General features: G+C 39.8%; 1 protein-coding gene across 1 annotated transcript in view; it reads left to right on the top strand.

Moving 5' to 3' along the window:
* The window catches only part of CPA6 (carboxypeptidase A6), a 266,324-nt gene that overhangs the window by 213,195 nt on the left and 31,140 nt on the right, over positions 1-21,989 (top strand). The window contains exons 7-8 of the mRNA XM_081258400.1: positions 9,732-9,842; positions 10,330-10,420. Coding sequence (XP_081114526.1) covers positions 9,732-9,842; positions 10,330-10,420 — 202 coding nt within the window. The remainder of the gene's footprint in view (positions 1-9,731; positions 9,843-10,329; positions 10,421-21,989) is intronic.

Genomic DNA, 21,989 nt, shown 5'->3' with positions numbered 1-21,989 from the left:
CCTTCCCCAATCTTCTCTTTAATCCTCTGCACTCTCCAACCGAGCTCTTTCTCCCTTTTTATTCAATTTATGTCTTATACATAGCAGGGTCTATATTAATGTTTGTTCACTTTAATTGAATTGAAAGCCACTGCATCAACTGCAGTCCACTATTCAATATTTGAGAATGTTCTGGGCATTGTTTATACAGGCACTGTTTATACACGCAGTCTTCACTTTTCCTGCACACAAGTGCAGGACTGTCTCAGTAAAAGTGACCATGCAACCTGAAGCCATAACAACCTATCTTGATAATCAGTGGGGAAAATTATGTTTGTTCCATGACCCTTACGTATTTTTGTCAAAAGATTAAAAACTCTCTTACTCTGTTATAAATGTGTAAGGGAATCACCAAAATATAGTGAAATATTTATTACACGATAATTTAAAACATTAGAAATATTGATAATTAAATGTCTTGTTTCTTTGTGACAAGCTTTATCACGGGTAGTTTGGATAGTGCTTATGTTCTCATTATATAACTTACAACATGAAGTGGGCATCTTTTTTATGCTTTGGCAAACTGTCATACTCCTTTCATAGCTGGGGTCAGGTTCCAGTACTTTTTTCCTTTGTGCTTTCAATGTCGAAAAATACCTACAAGAGTTCCTTTAATGTGAAATGTTGACAGCTTCATTTCTTCTGGAACATCGTCCTCCTTTCTAGTATGACCGTTTTCCTCATTTATGTCAGTCAGTTTGTCTTCACTAAGTTCCTCTGGTTGCATAGCTAGAGTTGAATGATGGCTGTGTCCACATCCCTGGGGTCAGCTATTTCTTCTATAACTCCATTTACGTTTGATTCACATTTCCCCTCTGCGTTATCTGCATTATTGCTGCACTTTAAGCTTTGTTGGCCTATTCTCTCTTACTATATCCATTTTTGTAAAATGCCACACGGGTTTATCACCAGAAGACAAGGGAGCAACACAGCTACACACTTTGCTGTCTGTGAACTGAGTAACACATGTACAGTGACCAATCACACACCTACAGACTTTACAAGAAGTGGCACAATTTGTCACAGAACTTGATGCACAGCTGTAATTTGCATAGTGATTTGTAGAGTTAAGACCTAGCACTAGTAGCAAATTTGGGCTGTACTTGGAGGGCTGATATCATTTAAGTAAACCATGGTTACTGAAATTCGTGTATATCAGAGCCATGCAAAGTGAGGGCACCTGTGTTTTCTTTTTGTAGGTAAAAGATTCTTACATGGTAGATTTTAATAATGCCAGAGTTGGTCCTGGCCTCTACTCTGCTGGCCCTGAGAAAAAACAACCAACCATTGTTATTAAAGCTATCTCATAAAAATTCTAGAAACGTGAAGTGGTTTTACTTAAGAAAAAATGTAGCATGGACATGCAGCTAATGTTATATTCCTCTTGGTGATACAGAACATTTCAAATATTTATCTATATCTCTTAATAGAAAAGAGATTAATAGATAACATTTTTCAATCGTCACCTGCCCTCTGGGAAGTTCTAAGTATAAATTAACTAAGTATAAAAATAACTAGATTCGTGAACTGTTTTTCCTGAATTCTCTCTTTATACTAATATTTATTTCATTAATACAAATACACATTTTCCCAGTTGTTTATGCCAGACAAAGCTTCGGGACGGACTTTTTTTAGGATACAAAATTTGAGTTCTGCATTCTAAAAATAAGTACAGTTCACTACTAAATAGTTTGTCACTTAAAAAAAAATAACTAGATTCACATTTGGTTTTCCAGTTCTCCACCCTTCGTTCACAGAGCCTTTTGCTCATGCTGCTTCCAAACTATTATTTGGTTACCATATTGTATTTAGTGAGCTTCTCACAGTGTGACATCAAATATCTTTATAGATTACGTTCCCTTTTTAAAAAATTTCTGTGGAAACCTCTCCTGCTCTAATTAATTCTCCTAGTGTTGAATTGTAAATACCTCCTTTGTGTCAAGATGCACCCACTTTGGTGCTACAAATTTTTCTACCCTAAATAATTTTACTCCACTCCACTCTAGGTGAGAACATTCTTCAAGCTTGACTGGTGACTGTGCCTTTCCTTTGGCCCCAGCTATAACAACTAGTTCTCCCAGTATGTACTTCACTGAATGTGTGGTTATTATTTTTAGGTCTTCTATAATGATTCTAGAAGAAAAATAATGGAAAATTTAGAAGGTACCTTTTTTAAAAGCCAGCAACACTGATCCTCAAAAACAATGCCACATTCCAGGTTGCTATAGGGCTCTAAGAAACAACACCCAACCAAATAAATCCAAAAACAATGAAAAGGAGGGAAACTCTTGTGCCTAACCTTGTCACACCACACCAAGACTTTCGTAATTGCAAAAATTTTCTTCGAATTTAACCAAATAAACTTTAGGTGAATTCTAATATATTATGTATATCTATTGATGGGGAAGTCAAAGTAGTCTTGCTAGGTGGTAAGTACCAAATAGATTCATGCTTTGTCTTTCTTCATCAACTTCAGAAATTCCATAGCCTAATACCAAACATATTGTTTTCCTAGCAGAAGATTATACTCAAAACTTTATCTTTTAACTTAAAAACAAAATCCATTTCAGCCAAGTATTTTTAAATAGATTGATGAAGGTGAGTGCAGTACCTAAAGACTGCCACACTGAGGCGTGTGGTGCATTGTTTTGTGACTGGCTTTCAGATCACAACTACTTAAATCTTCCTTGTAAGCAACAATAGTAGTCAAGAAATTGAATTTGGAAAGCCCAGATGGAACCTGATTAGTAGGCATCTCCTTTTCCGTGTGTATGGGTGGTGGGAATTGATTGCTAAAAAGAGTCTACCTATTAGAAGGAAAGCATACCCCCATGTTCTTCACGGTTATCATATGTTAGAGTAATAGGAAATAGAAAGTCACATGATCATCTTTTTCTCTAGAAACATCACCTAAACCATAAAAGAGAAATCATCTATGGCCTATTACTTAAAGCACTGAAGCAAGGAGGTCTCTGAATCGTCCTCTTCAGCACTGGACAGTCATCACACGGTGCTCATTCTCAGTTTGTCTGACCAGATGGAGAATGGCTGCGATTCTTAGAGAGTTATAAAAATCATAGATACAGGGCTTCCCTGGTGGCACAGTGGTTGAGAGTCCACCTGCCGATGCAGGGGACACGGGTTCGTGCCCCCATCCAGGAGGATCCCACATGCCGCGGAGCGGCTGGGCCCGTGAGCCATGGCTGCTGAGCCTGTGCGTCCAGAGCCTGTGCTCCGCAATGGGAGAGGCCATAGCAGTGAGAGGCCCGCGTATCACAAAAAAAAAAAAAAAAACAGCATATGCAATACGATGATACCCTGTTTATTTGTCAGACGAAGAACATATTCTGCAAGTCTTGGAAATTAGATCCGCTCCAGAATAGAACACTAGAGGACAGCTTCCTTAGTTAATGTAGTGTTTGGAAATGAAGAACTTTAAGATAAAGCCGTGTGTGGACTTGCCTGGGGGCGCAGTGGTTAAGAATCCACCTGACAATGCAGAGGACACGGGTTCGAGCCCTGGTCCAGGAAGATCCCACATGCCGCAGAGCAACTAAGCCCATGTGCCACAACTATTGAGCCTGTGCTCTAGAGCCCACGAGCCACAACTACTGAGCCCACACGCCTGGAGCCCGTGCTCTGCAACGAGAGGCCACCGCAATAAGAAGCCTTCACACCACAATGAAGAGTAGCCCCCACTCGCCGCAACGAAGACCCAACAGAGCCAAAAAATAATTAATTGATTAACTAAATTTTTAAAAAATGAAGCCATGTTAATGGCCTAAAAATATATAAAATGACATTTGACAGTTACAAGAAAAAGTGATAAATCTAAAATAATTGAGTTTTTAAACACAGCTCAGTGATTAAGACAGCAGACAGGAAAATTTTTTAGTAAGACTATAGATAAGGACTTCCCTGGTGGTCCAGTGGTTAAGACTCCATGATCCCAATGCAGGGGGCCCGGGCTCGATCCCTGGTCAGGGAACTAGATCCCACATGCATGCCACAACTAAGAGCCCGCATGCCGCTATGAAAAAACCCCCCATGCCACAATGAAGATCCCACACACAGCAGCTAAGACCCAGCACAGCCAAATTAATTAATTGTTTTAAAAATTTTTTAAAAAACAATATAGATGATAAAACAGTATAATTAATAAGCTTAATCTAATAAACACATACTAGAATCCATACGCAATAATTAGAGGATGAATATTGTTTTCAAGCACAACTGGAACCTTTGCAAAAATTGATGATATACTAGGCCATAAAGCAAGGTTCAAGGGATACCAAAGAACCTATATCACATAGACCATATGCTCTGGCTGTAATGCAGTTGTTAGAAACTATTTATAAAAATATGACTCAAGGGCTTCCCTGGTGGCGCACTGGTTGAGAGTCCGCCTGCCGATGCAGGGGACACGGGTTCGTGCCCCGGTCCGGGAAGATCCCACATGCCGCGGAGCAGCTGGGCCCGTGAGCCATGGCTGCTGAGCCTGCGCGTCCGGAGCCTGTGCTCCGCAACGGGAGAGGCCGCATCAGTGAGAGGCCCGCGTACTGCAAAAAAAAAAAAAAATATGACTCAAAGAAACCTCACGTTTTAAAACATAAAAATATTTATGAAGAGCTCGTGGTTTAAAGAAATCAAAGAAATGTTTCGATATTTACAACTGAATGGAAGTAAAATTATATGTCAAAACATATAAAATGTAGCTAATGCACTATTGAAGGGGAATTTATAGTTTTAAATAAATATATTAGAAAAGAATAAGGTGTCCAAATGAATGAGCTAAGCTTTCAACTCAAGAAATTAGAAAAAGAGTCAATGAAAGAAAGAAACAATAAAGAGCAGAAAGCAATGAAACAGAAATCAAAGGTACATCTTCCCTACCATATCTTTGTTTTATATTTAATTCATTTCTGTTCTAGGCCTAGATGGTTTACTCCCCAAATAATAATAGAGTAATATAACCCTGATACCAAAGCAAGACAAAGACAAAATAAGAAAGAAAATTATAGGCCTATCTCACTCAAAAATATAGATGTAAATATTAGCAACCTTAATCCAGCCAACATAATAAGAGTACATATCATAACCAAATTGGCTTATCCCAGGAATACAAGGATGATTTAATGATAGAAAATTACTTATTGAAATTGATCATAACAACTATATGATGATGTTAATGCATGGAGAAAGATTATTTGCTAAAATTCAATATCCATTAGTGACAAAAAATAAACAACCTAACATAGAACATCTGTAACGTACTCAACCTCGGTTTCAAAATTAATGTAAATGGAGAAGAGTCAAAAATAGCCAAGACAGGGCTTCCCTGGTGGCGCAGTGGTTGAGAGTCCACGTGCTGATGCAGGGGACACAGGTTCGTGCCCCGGTCCAGGAAGATCCCACATGCCGCGGAGCGGCTGGGCCCGTGAGCCATGGCTGCTGAGCCTGCATGTCTGGAGCCTGTGCTCCGCAACGGGAGAGGCCACGGCAGAGAGGCCCGCGTACCGCAAAAAAAAAAAAAAAATAGCCAAGACAGTTTTGAAGTGGGACAGTATGGGGAGACATCCTACCAAACTCAACAGATTCTATGTAAACCATGGTGTGGTGTTGGTGAATGGATATAAACCAAAGTGCATTAGAGCAATTCCACCCTTGAAAGAAAACTTGATACTTGACAGAGGTCGTATACTACCTCACTGGGGAAAAGACGACCCATCCAAATGAGTACAGTAGTGCAACTGGGCTTCCACAATGGAAAAATAAATTAATAAATCCCAACTGAGGGGCTTCCCTGGTGGTGCAGTGGTTAAGAATCCGCCTGCCAATGCAGGGGACATGGGTTCGAGCCCTGGTCTGGGAAGATCCCACATGCCGTGGAGCAACTAAGCCCATGTGCCACAACCACTGAGCTTGCACTTTAGAGCCCGCGAGACACAACTGCTGAAGCCTGTGGGCCACAACTACTAAAGCCTGCATGCCTAGAGCCTGTGCTCTGCAACAAGAGAAGCCACCACAATGAGAAGCCCTCGCACCGCAACGAAGAGTAGTCCCCGCTCGCAGCAACTAGAGAAAGCCCACATACAGCAACGAAGACCCAATGCAGCCAAAAAATAAATAAATAAATAAAACAAAAAAATCGCAACTGAATATCATGTAAAAAACATCATTTCTGGGAGGTTTAAGGCCTAAATTTAAAATGAAACTTTAAAACGGCTTTTTAAGAAAATACAAGATAATAGATTTATGATATTAAGGCAGAAATGGGTTCTTAAATAAACTTATACATTTAATGTTGATAAAATTAAGAACATGTATCAGTACAAGGATGTGATGAAAATAGGAAGCAATAAGCTGCAAGAAAGGAAGATGTTCATAATGCGTATAATCAAAGGATTAATATTCAGAATATAAGAATGAGTTTAATAGAAAAAAATGGGCAAAAATATGAGCGAGCAATTTATACAATAGCCTGTCATTATATTAAAGCTTTTCAATATAAATTATAATCAGGGAAATATGAAGTAAAACAGCAAAACATAATTTCATACCCATTAATTTTTTTTAATTGAAATCTTAACAAAACCAAGGGTTGCTAAGTTGTAGAACAATAGGAACTCTTATTCACTCCAAATGAAAATATTTACTGATTTAGACAGAAAATGGCAACATTTAGCAAAGTGGAAAGTATGTAAATCCATGACCCAGCAAATTATTCCTAGATATATATCATAAAGAAACTGTCACACATGTCCAGGAGAAATGTGCAAGAATATTCACTGCAATCTTGTAACAGTGAAATATCAGAAGCAACCTAACTGTCCACCAACAAAATAAGAGATAGATATATTGTGCATTTATCTATAATGGAATGCCATATAACAGTTAAAATGAATAAATCATCAAATTAATAAGTGTCAAAAACCTAATATTGGAGAGAAAAGCCAACTGAGGACTGATACATCATGATCTCATTGGCATGAAATTTCAAAGCATACACATTATATATTGTTCATGAATCTGTATGTATGAAGCAAAACAGAAAATCATGCATGGAAATGATAATGTCAAATTTAGGATCCTGATTGGTGGAGGGGAGGAAAATGGGATCTGAGAGTGATAAAAAGGGAGCTTTAGTTTTATCTATAATGTCTCGATTTTCTTTTAAAAAGATCTGATAAATGTGGCAAGATGTAGTTGGTGGGCACATGGATGAAATATTCTCTGTATTTTTTCTATTTGCTTAAAGTATACTGTGATTTTTAAAAAGGAAGATCATAATATTCTCTCCAATACAAAAGTATGGCAGTCATTTGCACTGGAGGGAGAGAAGGCAGGATAAGATGAGAAAGTCCCCATGCAAGTCTCCAGCAAGTCTGGCGCTTACGTGCTAACATGTAACACCCTTTCTGTGCTTGGAAAAGGGGAGGCTTCCCCGGTTGGACTGAAACAAATAGACCATGGATCCCAATGCTGGGAGAGGAGAGAGAGGAATTACCATGACTTTCTCCTTCCCCTTTGTTCCTGCCTTGTTGCTCCCAATCTCTTTCCTTGCATCTCTTCTTCTTCTCTAGAGTGGCATGGAAAGCCACAACCCCCTAACTTTAAGGGAGGAATATTAGCTAATCATACAACTTTGTCTCTGCCATCCCCACCAGGAGACTTCCTCCAAGCTTTGGAGGACCTCTGTTTATTAGAGGAAAACAAAATTCCAGGGTATATACAATCACATACCAGAATTTTCCCCTAGTTTGAGGCACTGAACTGTTAATAGAAATTCAAGCATGTATGGAAGTTCTACTGAAGCTATTTGGCCAACAAATTATTGAATCTTAAATAAAGGAGAATTGTATTGAGTGAAGTAAGTCAGAAAGAGAAAAACAAATACCGTATGCTAACGCATATATATGGAATCTAAAAAAAAAAGGTGGTCATGAAGAACCTAGGGGCAGGACAGGAATAAAGACACAGACCTACTAGAGAATGGACTTGAGGACATGGGGTGGTGGGGGTAAGGGTAAGCTGGGACAAAGTGAGAGAGTGGCATGGACATATATACACTACCAAATGTAAAATAGATAGCTAGTGGGAAGCAGCCGCATAGCACAGGGAGATCAGCTTGGTGCTTTGTGACCACCTAGAGGGGTGGGATAGGGAGGGTGGGAGGGAGATGCAAGAGAGAGGAGATATGGGGATATATGTATATGTATAGCTGATTCACTTTGTTATAAAGCAGAAACTAACACAACATTGTAAAGCAATTATACTCTAATAAAGATGTTAAAAAAAAGAATGTTTATCAACTTGTGTTAATACCATAGGTGTTTAAATTATATTTAATAAAATTGTATTTAACTCATGACTTATATTCTTGAATATATCTCTATATTTTCATTACTATTTCTAATATAGTGATAGTTTCTAATAATAAATTGTATTATTGGATTGCACTATGAACAAAATTCTCACTGTGTAAATACAGAATGCTGCTTATGATGGGTTCAGAAATTCTACTTAACTGGATGTAAAAGAAAATTAAAATTTTAAGTACTGAATTTTCCAAAGCAAGATATATGTATAATTTAACAATTATTTTACTTTTAATTGTGTTTTAATATGGTTAAAATTCAAACAATCCAAATGGGTATAAAATGAAAGGTAATACTCTTTCCCATATATTGTCCCCCAGTCCCCTCCCCACAGCAGCCACTGTTACAAATATTCTATGTGTTTCTCTAAGGTACTTTACAAATAGACAAACATGCATCAAAAAGAACTTTTTTAGAAGTCCATTCCATAGCAATGGTATTTCAAAATGTTTGTATTCTTAACTTGACTTAGCACATTCAATGCTCTTCTTTTGAGGTCAAATAGTGCAGAATCTTCAGACTGGGGTCAGACCCAATCACAAGAGTGAGATTTCAAAGGAGTCACAATAAAGGTGACACAATAAATAACTGTCCATTAAATTTTTTATAGGAAAGTCAGGAGAGAATAGAGTGTCCATGCAGTAAGTTCCAAGACTTGAGTCTGCTACCAATTAGACAGAAACAATTAAGTGACATAACTAGCTTGTGTTATGATGTATCACATAAGGATATCAAAATCTTTAGGTAATTGTTTTGTCCACAATTGAATGGAATCTTAAAAAGGACCGATTATACAAAAGCATATCTAAATTGTTGCTTTCTTAATCATCCTAAAGTTTAGCGAGATCTGAAATACTGCCAGAGGCTGCCCAATTAATGTTTTGCCACCTTTACTAAAATGTTATCAGTAATAAGTAGTCTGAGACAAAATTCTCAAGAAAGAACATGTGATGCCAAAGAGTATAGTTCATATTAGCTTGTTACTTTTTTTTTTTTTTCGATACGTGGGCCTCTCACTGTTGTGGCCTCTCATGTTGCGGAGCACAGGGTCCGGACGTGCAGGCTCAGCGGCCATGGCTCACAGGCCCAGCCGCTCCGCGGCATGTGGGATCTTCCCGGACCGGGGCACGAAGCCGTGTCCCCTGCATCGGCAGGCAGACTCTCAGCCACTGCGCCACCAGGGAAGCCCTAGTTTGTTACTTTTTAACCCAACATATTTGGTATTTCCCACGGATAGAAAGGATTTCTCATATTTATTTTCCAAATCTGTATTTGGGATCCGTTTGTAAGAAAAATGTCACCTTTGTCTTTTAGGCTCTTCTAACATATAGGAGTGACCCAACCATGAGAAAAATGTTGAATCATCTGTATTTCTATATCATGCCTGTGTTTAACGTTGATGGATACCATTTTAGCTGGACCAATGTAAGTCACTTTGCCTATCCAACTGAAAAACTCATGGAAAACAGTCCTGAAACAGGAAAGAAGCTTGGTGGGCAGCTAGCCTAGTGCTTCCAGAGCTACAAAGGGGACTTTCACTCCCTTCCCCAGCATAGCAGCAACCTTTTGATTTCCTTTATATGTTTGGCTTTGCCTAAGACTTCATGTAAATAAAGATTTCTCCTTCCAAATAAATTGTGAAAAAAATCACTAGTCCAGTGCAGCTCACTCAATTTTGCCTGTGAAGAAATGAGGGCAAGAGAAGGTAACAGAAAAGTTTGTGGCAGAAACTGGAGCATGAACCTGAGTCTCCGATGGTAATCCTGTCCTATTCCTACTCCCTGGACTTTATTCCCAAGGGAACTCTCCCTTCCCCTCCGTGCTGTGATTCATTCACTGACTGAGCTACTAAAATGCATGGGAATAACCTCTTAAGTGTTTCTTCTGCACCTCTTTTTAAAATTACATCTAGGATCGATTTTGGAGAAAAACAAGGTCAAGGAACTCAAGGTTTCGCTGCCGTGGAGTGGATGCCAATCGAAACTGGAGGGTGAAATGGTGCGGTAAGTTGGGGATTAATAGGGGTTCAGATCCAAAGGTATCCATATCTTTCACTCTCAAAAATGATGAGCCCACTGGGACTCCAATGTAAGCCTGATGTCTTTGTGTATGTGAAAACCTCCTACGTTGTACATTGTAGCTATAATTTGCAAACGAAAATGAAAGCATTTTTATAAAAATATGAAAGAATCAAGGATTTAAATCTGTCAACCCAATCCTGCAAATTGACAATTTAAACACAGATGTAAAAGCAGAAAACTAAGGAATATTTGTCATTCAGAAACTAAAACAGGAACTGTGGTATGTGGTATAAATCCAGGGGAATGTATTCATCCTTTCACTGAGGGTAACACTGATCCTGCCTTCATCTGTCTACTATGATCAGAGCTGCCAAATCCTTGTCTAGAATCTACCAACCTGCCAATCATACACTGACTGGCCACTCACATGGCGAATGTATTTCCTACTACATGCCATGTTTCATAATAGTTACCTTTCAAGTAAGGAGAGGATGTCATTTTAAGGAAGGAAACTCTTGTGGCAAAATAAAGAAGCAGGTAGTAGCAAAAGAGAAAGAGAGAAACAGAAAATTAGCCATAGCTCGCATAGAAGATGGGTAGTATACCTCTCCCCATCTTGGGTTTTTGGCTGGGGCTCTTAAAGACAGATTAACAAGAGAAAAATGGTTTATGAATGTGCGCTGCACGTCACATGGAAGAAACCTCATGAAAAGTAACCCAAAGTGGCAACTTAGAACACCAGCTTATATAGTATCTTCAACAAGAGCAATAAACTTGTAGAGAAACAATAGTACAAAGGAATACAGTTTTAGGCTTCCAAAGGCAGCCAACTGTGGGAAGGTAAATATATGAGAGGTAACTAATGCAGGGTTTGTTTGCTGATTCCTGTGGTGCTGTCCCTGGGTTAAGAGTCTGTCTCCAGTAGGAGAATTTATGTCCTGTCTTTAGGCAGAAAAGGGGAGGGTGGAGAGAGCTTTTCCTGCATTTCCTGCTGCTTAATAGCCTTGGGCTTGAAATAATTTTTATGTCAAAGAGGCATATTAGGGGGCAACATATTCTGGTTTACTTCGCTAGTTATCGTACTTGGCAACAGCGGGGAGGGAAAGGAGAAGTGTTACCCACGTGCAGTTCTAAGGAGCTGCCCTTTCTCAGTGCCCTTCCTTAGCGCCCTCAAAGTATGGACCCTTGTGTAATAGAAAGTCTTCCGTGAGTCTCTTAGAAATGAAGCCCATGACAAAAGCCCTCCTTCTATGAGGCTTTGGTTCTGTACTCGATGCCACTCCTCCCATCCCCACCAGCACCAGGTGGAATAACTGCATGTGGCTGAGACTGCTTCCACAGAACCCTCCAGGCAACCTCTTTAATCAGTTAGAATTGGTAAATCAGAATATGGTAGAGCAGAAACAATATGGTTCTAGAATATGACAGATACATGGTTTCATTCTACCATTATTAGCTCAATGATTTGGATGATTTTCTTCAATCTGCCAAATTAATAATAATACCCACCTCATAGGGTTCTTATGGAAATTAAAGGACTTTACATCTGTTTAAGGGCTGATTCAGTCCTAGCTCCAAAAAGGGGTCTACCTCTCAGTGACCCAACCCTTCTCCCCCACCCTCCAGAACAGTCAACTCACCTCTGAGCCTCAGGTCAGTTGTTTGTGAAGCTACCTCTTTCCTTCAGGAGAGGGTTGTGATGATGAGCCACGAGGTAAGCTTTAAAGTGTTTGCACTTATGAAAGAAGGAAAAGCATTGCATAAATACTACAAAGTGGGTTGTGTGTGTGTGTGTGTGTGTGTGTGTGTGTGTGGTATGCGGGCCTCTCACTGCTGTGGCCTCTCCCGTTGCGGAGCACAGGCTCCGGACGCGCAGGCTCAGCGGCCATGGCTCACGGGCCCAGTTGCTCTGTGGCATGTGGGATCTTCCCGGACCTGGGCACGAACCTGTGTCCCCTGCATCGGCAGGCGGACTCTCAACCACTGCGCCACCAGGGAAGCCCTAAAGTGGTATTATTGATGGCTGTTTAGATTGAGAAAAAAATTTTTTTTCAGCCTGGACTAAGATAGCAAACTTGTTCAAATTAACTCCCTGACACCACTAACTTAAAAAATTCTCTTTTGTCCATCTCTGAGATGGGGCCATTTTGCATGCTCATAACTATGTGTCCCGTTTCACTAGCTGGCAGGTACCCACATCCATAGGTGTGTCATGGGCATGACACCCACAATCACCTGAGTACCAGGAATGGTAACTGAGCTGAGTCATACTAGCAGGCCAGCCAGCACCGCCGGTGTAAAGCTAGACTCTTGTTTATATACAGTTACAGAGTAGTGGCTTGCTTCCCTCTGTTCTTCTTCCTTTCCCCAGCCTGTTTCCTTCATACATATACCTTTCTTTGATTTCTTAGTTCCAAACTGTGGTCCCAACTGGAATTCCTTTGATTCCTCCCATTTATGAATCGTTCTGATTCTTCCTGTGAGTCAGCACTCAAGATGAACAGAGGATTTTTGTCAAACGTCAGTTGCAAAAATGACCTTGATAGACCGTTGTAAATGATGTAGGAATGCAGACTGCCTGGCTCGGCCCATCTCCTTCCCCACAAGTTCTCCTAAATAGATTCAGCTGACCTGACAGGCAGGCAGCTGTGACTCCCTCCCTCACAGCATCAAATCCATCTCCCCACAGCTACTTGCCTGGTTACGGGGACAGCGATCCTCACTGAGGGAACCACTCTTAGATCAAGGGTATTGAAGTAAATGAAATCCCTAAGTGAACCTCCAAAGAAACATCCATAATATAATTGATATAGAAATACCCAGGACCACTGAAAACACTACAGAGTCAACATTGAACTGACAAAAACAAATGTTTCTTTCTCTGAAATTGGTGAGTCTCAGACTTAAAGAGGAGATCATGAAACTGCTTTTAATCATGAAAAAGTCTGAGGACTCTCATATGACAGAGTGAAGCTTTAGCGCATTCAGTGTGGAGTAGGCAGACAGCTTAGAGCACACACATGGAAACAGGAACATTTTCCCAATACTTCAGCACTCCCCTTGGGGGCTTTCAGGCCATGAAATACATATAATTGCTCTGAAAGCCCAGCAGAGGAACCCAACAAGTCAGAGTAGTGGTGGGAACCAAGAATAAATAGATAACTGTCATTCATTCATTTACCAAAGTTAACTGAGCACATACTCTCTGCTAGACGCTGTATGGTTGTTTTTTCCTTCCTCTGTGCACTCTTTTTAGAGGGCACTGTGAGCACAGATTTTTCCAAATTGGAATAAATCAAGGAGAAAAGCAAAGGGTTTGGATGATATTCGTACTAAGCTTCAATCTGTGAATAATTCAAGTGTTGCCTGAACGCAAATTACTATTAGGACAACCTACACATGGGAGAACATGTTTTCAAATCATATATTCTGATAAGGGACTCAGAATTTCAAAAGAACTCTTACAACACCACAATAAAAAGGCAACCCAATTTTAAATGCACAAATGATTTGAAAAGACATTTCTCCAAAGAAGATATACAAATGGGAATAAGCACATAAAAAGTTGCACAACGTCATTAGCCATCAGGAAAATGCACATCAAGATACCACTTCACACCCACTAAGATGGCTGTAATAAAAAAGACAGACAATAGCAAGTGTTAGTGAGGGTGTGGGAAAAATTGGAACACTCGTACTTGCTGGTGGGAACGTAAAATGATGTGACCACTTCGGAAAAATGTTTAATAGTTCCTCAAAAGTTAAACAGAGAGTTACCACATCACCTAGCAATTCTATTCCTAGGCATATACCCACAAGAAATGAAAACATGTGTCCATACAATACTTGTACATGGACGTTTATAGCAGCATTATTCATAATAGCCAAGAAGTATAAAAAACCCAAATGGCTATCGACTGATGAACAGATAAATGAAATATGGTATATCCATACAATAGAATATTATTTGGCCATAAAAAAGAATTAAGTACTGATATATGCTGCAACATGGATGAACCTTGAAAATATGCTAAGTGAAATAAGTCAGTCACAAAATAACAAATATTGTATGATTCTATTTATATAAAATGTCCAGAATAGGCAAATCCATAGAGACAGAGTAGATTAGTGGTTGCCAAGGGTGAGGGAGATGGAGTAGTGACTGCTAATGGGTAAGGGGGTTTCTTTGGGGAATGATGAAAATGTTTTTTAATTAGATAATGGTGATGATCGTGAATATACTAAAATTCACTTAATTGTACACTTCCAAAGAGTGAATTTTATGGGGTATAATTATAGCTCAATAAAACTGTTATAAAGAATTTTAATTACCATTTAGGACCAAATTAGGCATTTACTAAAATACAACTACTCTTTTTAGAACACTCAATTACCTAATATTGTAAATTACATGTAATATGGAGAAAACCCTATTTTTTTAGGAGCCCAATCACATATGCCCCTCTCCACATATGCCCTTCTCCTCTCAGTACCCCCTCACTCTATCAAAATAAGAGGGGTCTGTTTCGGTTGGGCAAATATTTTGCTAGATCACCTGAGGTGAAAAGGGAAACTACTACCTAGTGGTTGTTTCCAGCCAATGCCTGTGAAAGTACGAGAGAAGTTCACTGGCCTGCTTTCCAGTGAAAAAGGAAAGTTCCTCCAGAGGAAAGGAGAGTTCCTCCAGCTGAAGGGCTTTAGTTTTTAGAGAGCTATTCTAGCTAAGAACCTGGGCTAAATTGCTATAAAGATATAGGGAATTTCAGAGAACTGGGGGCAAGGAGAGGGAAAAAAAAAAACAGAGGTAATGTTGCTAGGATATCTAGAAGGGGATTTGGAATTCCAGGATGTCTAGTGAGGATTTTAATTAACTTTTGCTGTGAAGAATGTAAATTCTCTTCACTATGTATTCCATAACCACCACCGCTGTTCATATTCGGTACAAGCTACTTTACTTACTAAGGCTTTGTGGAATTGGGTCTGCTATTTGGGGCTATGAGGAAGTGCTGAGTCTGGCCTCCAGGTAAGCTCAGGGAGAGACCTATTCCACATCGAATTTCCAGAGGCATGGAACTCACAACAGGAGTGCAAGTGAATTTACATCATCAGAGATTTACGGACAAGAGTTGAATAACTTTGGGCTCAGAGGGATGAATTAAACATCAACTACGTGGTCAAACTAGACCCTTAAGATCCCCGTCACCTCAGCTAAGGGTGATTCTAACATGTTACACGTAAACCCAGTTTTACATTAAAACAAATGCATTGAGCACCTTCATTCTTTCCAGGATAGAAGATCACAAGGCTAAACTGCAAATCCCTCTAAGACTTCAAGAAAATACAAAAACTTTCTTCTCTCGTGATTCAAACACATGTTTTCAAGTTAATCCACCACTAAAAAGAGCTATTTTATCTTATCTTTTGTAAAATCACTTTTAAATCCAATTTTTCCCAACCCAGATACTGATTATAGGCAAAACTCACTTCATCTCCCTGTTTTATAGTTCATGTTTCTTGTGCAAAACACACCCAATGCTTTTAAAACTGAGCTTTTTGCAATCACAGATTAAAGAATGTTTGGTATTGATTGTGTGGGTGTATGTGTACACAAAATGATACACTGTTTTATTTCTGTGATCATTCTTCTGGGTAAATATGTAAGAATTTGCATGTGAGTAACAATATCTTTATTTATAACATCTATTCCAACATCATGAACAAATGTCTTTGTTGAAGCTTTTGAACATGATGTTACAAAGTTTAAAAACCTTTTACAAGTAGCTCATCTTCAAAAATCACTGAAGTAAGTAATACAGGAAAACGATATTTTTTTTTTTTTTTTTTCAGTACGCGGGCCTCTCACCGTTGTGGCCTCTCCCGTTGCGGAGCACAGGCTCCGGACGCACAGGCTCAGCGGCCATGGCTCACGGGCCCAGCCGCTCCGCGGCATGTGGGATCTTCCCAGATCGGGGCACGAACCCACGTCCCCTGCATCGGCAGGCGGACTCTCAACCACTGCGCCACCAGGGAAGCCCTGGAAAACGATATTTTTGAAGCGAGGCATGACGGATGTGAGAGAATTACTCCCTTGGCTCCTGGGACACTGAGCTACTGGATTCTCATCTGGCAATGACTTTTAAGTCCAGTAATTTTATTCTACCTGCTTCAGCAGATAACCCTCCCACGCTGCTAAATCTGTAGGAGACCTCTAGTCTTACGCTGGACATACGAGTAAGGATTCTAAAGCTTTTATCAACTAATCTTTGTTCCCTTATGCTTGTTGCTCTTCAGCATTATTGGATTTCTGAGTTCTCCAAAACCAAACTACATCTCTCTGATCATTCTCCTCCAGCTGTATCATTTGCATTTGACAAGTCCTATAATTTTTTTATTTTCATAAATTTCACGCGTATCTAATCGCTTTGAATGTTTTGGTCCTTGTTACTGTTTTTAACTTCACATCAGCACTACTGCATTACTATCTTCCTTCTGGATCACTAATGTTAAATATTTTCCTTGTTTCAGATTCCCATTTCCTTTCAATCTACATGCTTTTTTTTTTTCCGTATGTGGGCCTCTCACTGTTGTGGCCTCTCCCGCTGCGGAGCACAGGCTCCGGACGCGCAGGCTCAGCGGCCATGGCTCACGGGCCCAGCCGTTCTGCGGCATGTGGGATCTTCCCGGACCGGGGCACGAACCCGTGTCCCCTGCATCGGCAGGCGGACTCTCAACCACTGTGCCACCAGGGAAGCCCTATATGCTTATTTTTAATCAAAACTCGTTTTGAAGTAACTTTTCTACTCCTAAAGCAATCTCTTTTGAATGCTGTTTTTACATGCAGAAATAAGAAAACAGTGATATCCTTTTTATCTACCACTTTTTATAATTGTTTGCAAAGCTGTGATGTGCTGAATAATGACATGAGACACATGGGCAGTCCCCTTGCCTTCACACTGTCTTCTAGTATAGCATTTCCCAAATCACACAAACCACACAAAACCACAGCATTCCCCAAGCCACACAAAATCCTAGTGAACTTCAGAACCCTAGTGGTCAGGAGAAATTATTAGGTGCCCCCCAAAGTAACTATCTTCATCTATTCAGGCTGCTATAACAAAATAGAGTTGACCCTTGAACAACATGGGGGTTAGGGGTGCCGACCTTCTGCACAGCTGAAAGTCTGAGTATAATATATAGTCTGCCCTCTGTATCTGTGGTTCCTCCACATCAGATGTTCTGCATCAGAGGACCAACCAGGGATCATGTAGTGCTATAGTATCTACTATTGAAAAAAATCCACATATAAGTGAACCCATGCAGTTCAAAACCTGTGTTGCTCAAGGGTCAACTGTACAAGTGTCTGACTAGCTTATAAAAGACAAACATTTATTTCTCACAGTTCTGAAGGCTGGGAAGTGCAGGATCATGGTGCCAGCAGATTCAGTGTTTAGTGAGGGCTTCCTGGTTCATAGGTAATGCCTTCTCACTTGATGGAAGGTGCTAGGGAACTCTCTGGGGTCTCTTTGATAGGGTCACTAATCTCATTCATGAGCGCTCCACCCTCATGACCTAATTACCTCCCAAAGGCCCCACCTCCTAACACCATCACATTGGGCATTAGGATTTCAACATATGAATTTGGTGGTGGTGGGGGCAGGACACAAACATTTAAACCACAGCAATAACTGATATAATGATGGTAGTATTTTTAAGTATTAAGTAGTAGTATTAAGTATTAAGTAGTATTAAAAAAAAGATTTTTTTTCACAAATACCAAATACATTTTATATAGTTGTCATCTCAGAGATTATCAGATGAGTAACTAAATTCATTCATTGATATATGCAACTACTATTTTCTGAACTGGTTACTGGGAAAACAGCAGTAAACAAAAACAAAGTCAGTTGTCATACATGCTATGAAGAAAAATATAATGCCAGGAAAGTAGTAAAGAGTGCCATGGTGGGGGTGGGTTAACTGTTTTAGGTGGCATAGGGAAGACGATCTCATCTGATAAGATGAGACTTGAGCGTGAAGGAGGTCTGGGGAAAGAGCAGGTAGAAGGAACAATAGTGTAAAGGATGTGAGTTGTGAGCATCTTTGGTGAGTTTAAGGAAGAGCAAGGAGGGCCGCATGGCTGGAACTGAGTGAGGGGGGAAGGAGGAGGGAGGAGAGAAGGGTAGGAGATGGCGTCAGAGAAGTAGCCAGAAGGAAGCTGATATAGGTCCAGCACCTTAGGAAGGACTTCGGGTTTTGCTCTGCATGGGATGGGAAATCACCAGAGAGTTTTGAATTGAGAAGTGATATGACCTAAGGAACTTTTTAAGGTAATCATTCTGGCTCTGTGCTAAAAGGACTGTTGAGGACAGGTATTTAGATTCAAATTATACTTTTCCATTTGAAAGCATTGATTTCAAAATATAATAAAAAGTCTAACCTAAGGATATTATTCTCATCTTTAGACAACCATGGCATATACCACAATGAATTCTAAATGTTAATGTGTCTTTATTATATAAAGAACTGTTTGTTTTTTAAAAGGAACCAAAGTAAAGATAAGCAACCATGTGAGAAAAAAATACATCTGCAGTAAATAAAGCATAGAAAGTTTTACTATCATTTTTATATATACACTTCAGTATCGAACATTGCATAATAAAAATAATTTTAAGAGCCCGTGGAAAATGTAAAGAAAAACTCCAAGACTCTAGAAGTTGACATTTTAAAAACAGTCATAATTCATGAAAATAAAGCAATATGATAAAGTGGGCCACCTCCTAGTAATCAAAGAATATTAAAATAAAACAAGGTAACATTTCATCTATTAAATTATTCCCAAAAATGTTTGATGTGATAACCTAATCTAGAACCAATGGTAAAACTGGGAGAGCATGTACCTCTGGGGGCATTAAAAAGCAGTTTGACCGCACATCAAAAATGCTCTTCATTCCTCCATTCATTCAAAAAAAATTAAAAGGTACCCCATGCATTCTATTTGTCACACTAGGCTAGGCACTTGGCAAGCAGAGACAAATTCAACTGTTTCCCTGTCCTCATGGTGTTTAAAAATCATTGAGTAGGTGAAGAGAAGGATGAGAAAGGAGAAAGAGGGAAAGGAAGGGAAAGAAAAAAAGGAACAGAATGTTATAGATACTACGTAGAAATACATATGGTATAGAGAGAGATATATATATATATAGATGGTCCCCAAGTTATGATGGTTCCACTTACAATTTTTTGCAACCTTATGATGGTGCAAAAGCAATACACATTCAGTAGAAGATGTACTTCAAATTTTCATCTTTTCACGGGCCAGTGATATGGAGTACAATACCCTCCTGTGATGCTGGGCAGTGGCAGTGAGTCCCAGTCAGCCACGCAACAACTGATACACATGCAACCATTCTGTACCCAGAAAACCACTCAGTTTTTCACTTTCAGTAGAGTATTCAATAAATTACATGAGATCTTCAATACTTATTATCAAATAGGCTTTGTGTTAGATGATTTTACCCAACTGCAGGCTAATGTAAATGTTCTGAGCACATTCAAGGTAGGTTAAGCTAAGCAAGCCATGATGCCCTGTAGTTTAAGTGTATTAAATGCATTTTCAACTTAACGATATTTTCAACTTATGATGGGTTTATCTGGATGTAACCTCGCTGAAGTCCGGGAAGATCTGTATTGACATGGTACAGTGGGGCTATAAAGGAAGAAAGAACCAGTTCTACTTGATAAAGTCTGAATAGTCTTCACAGAAGAGATAATAGCAGATTTGAATATTAAAACGATAGTTGTCATCAGGTCGACTGAACTACGGGGCATGAAGGTAAACAGAGCAAGGACTGAGAGTCATGAGGGCACTCCTGGTAGGGGAAACAGGTATGTTCTTGAGGAGAACATGCAGCATGAAACAGACTGGGTGTTGTGAGGATGGCAGGTGGCCCTGTGCGGCTGGAACACAGGATGGCTGGAAGGACCGGTGACAGATGAGACAGGAGGAGGTCCCAGCGTATAGTTCACGAAGGACAGGCCGAGATACAGTGCTCTGCTGGGCTCTCCGGATTTTATTCCAGAAGCCGTGCCTTTCAAACTGAACTGAGGTTCTATGCATATGGTATCACGTCCCAGAAAAAGTCACAAAAAGCCATAGCACACCTTCGGGGCATATCAATTTCATTTGAAGGTTTCAGAAGGAGAATTCTTATTTTATGTTAGAACAAGCACAAATACATACTTAAGTAGACCAGACAATTCACATGAATTTTTAAAGTAAAATAAAGATTTCAAAGACGTTACGGACTTATAGTCTATGTTGACTTTGCCTCTCAGGAGTCTTTTGATGGAAAAGTTCGACCAACACTGGATAATTGGGGGCCTTTCAAGGGAAGGATCACTGAGAGCTTCTAAAGCTGGGAAGAAAATGGCTGACCTCCGAGCGTCATTTGAGCGGGAGTGTCAGGCAAAGGACCGGTTAGTAAACTATAGCAGGACGCTCATCCAGGAGGGAGAGGCAAGAATGGAGAGGAAAGGCACATGCGAGAAATGTGGAAACAGCAGCATTCACTGGACCCCAGTGAGAGGTAGACGATGAAGTGAGACAGGAGTCTAGGATGATTTCATGTCTGGCTGGAGTGTCTGACTGGTGGATAGAGGTGTCATCTACCAAGATTTGTCATCTACTAAGAGGTAAGGATTTGGTGGAAAATATCAGTCCAGTTTGGAGCAACGGATCTGAAGTGCTTGTGGAAATCTAGGGAAAGATGTACAGCAGGTAGCTGGATACAGGCTTGGAGTATTGAAAAGGGTCTAGTCTGAACATACAGGCTTGTGGGTCCTTAGCACATCGAGAGTAATTGAAGCTTCGGGGAGAGATCAGATCAGTACACGTGAACAGTGAAAAGAGAAGCAAGTCAAAGCAGAACCTTAAGCCTGTGCATACCCTTTGGTCTCAGGATTCCATTTTGAAAACACATTATAAGGAAACAGAAAAAGTTGCTGACCACAATGTGATTTATAACAATAAAAGATTGAAAACAACCCAAAATTGAACAACAGGGCAATGGTTAAATACATTAATATATACCCATTTGGTGAAATTTTAGGAAGCCATAAAAATTGATTAAAAAGTTCATTTAAAAACAACCTAAGTGTCCATCGTCAGATGAATGGGTAAAGAAGATGTGGCACATGTATACAATGGAATATTACTCAGCCATAAAAAGAAATGAAATTGAGCTATTTGTAATGAGGTGGATGGACCTAGAGTCTGTCATACAGAGTGAAGTCAGAAAGAGAAAGACAAATACTGTATGCTGACACATATATATGGAATTTAAGAAAAAATAATGTCATGAAGAACATAGGGGTAAGACAGGAATAAAGACACAGACCTACTAGAGAATGGACTTGAGGATATGGGGAGGGGGAAGGGTAAGCTGTGACAAAGTGAAAGAGCGGCATGGACATATATACACTACCAAACGTAAGGTAGATAGCTAGTGGGAAGCAGCCGCATAGCACAGGGAGATCAGCTCGGTGCTTTGTGACC

Source organism: Mesoplodon bidens (genome assembly GCF_964165515.1).
Source record: "Mesoplodon bidens genome assembly, chromosome: 16".
Lineage (NCBI taxonomy): Eukaryota > Metazoa > Chordata > Mammalia > Artiodactyla > Ziphiidae > Mesoplodon > Mesoplodon bidens.
This window is presented reverse-complemented; position numbering and strand designations above follow the sequence as displayed.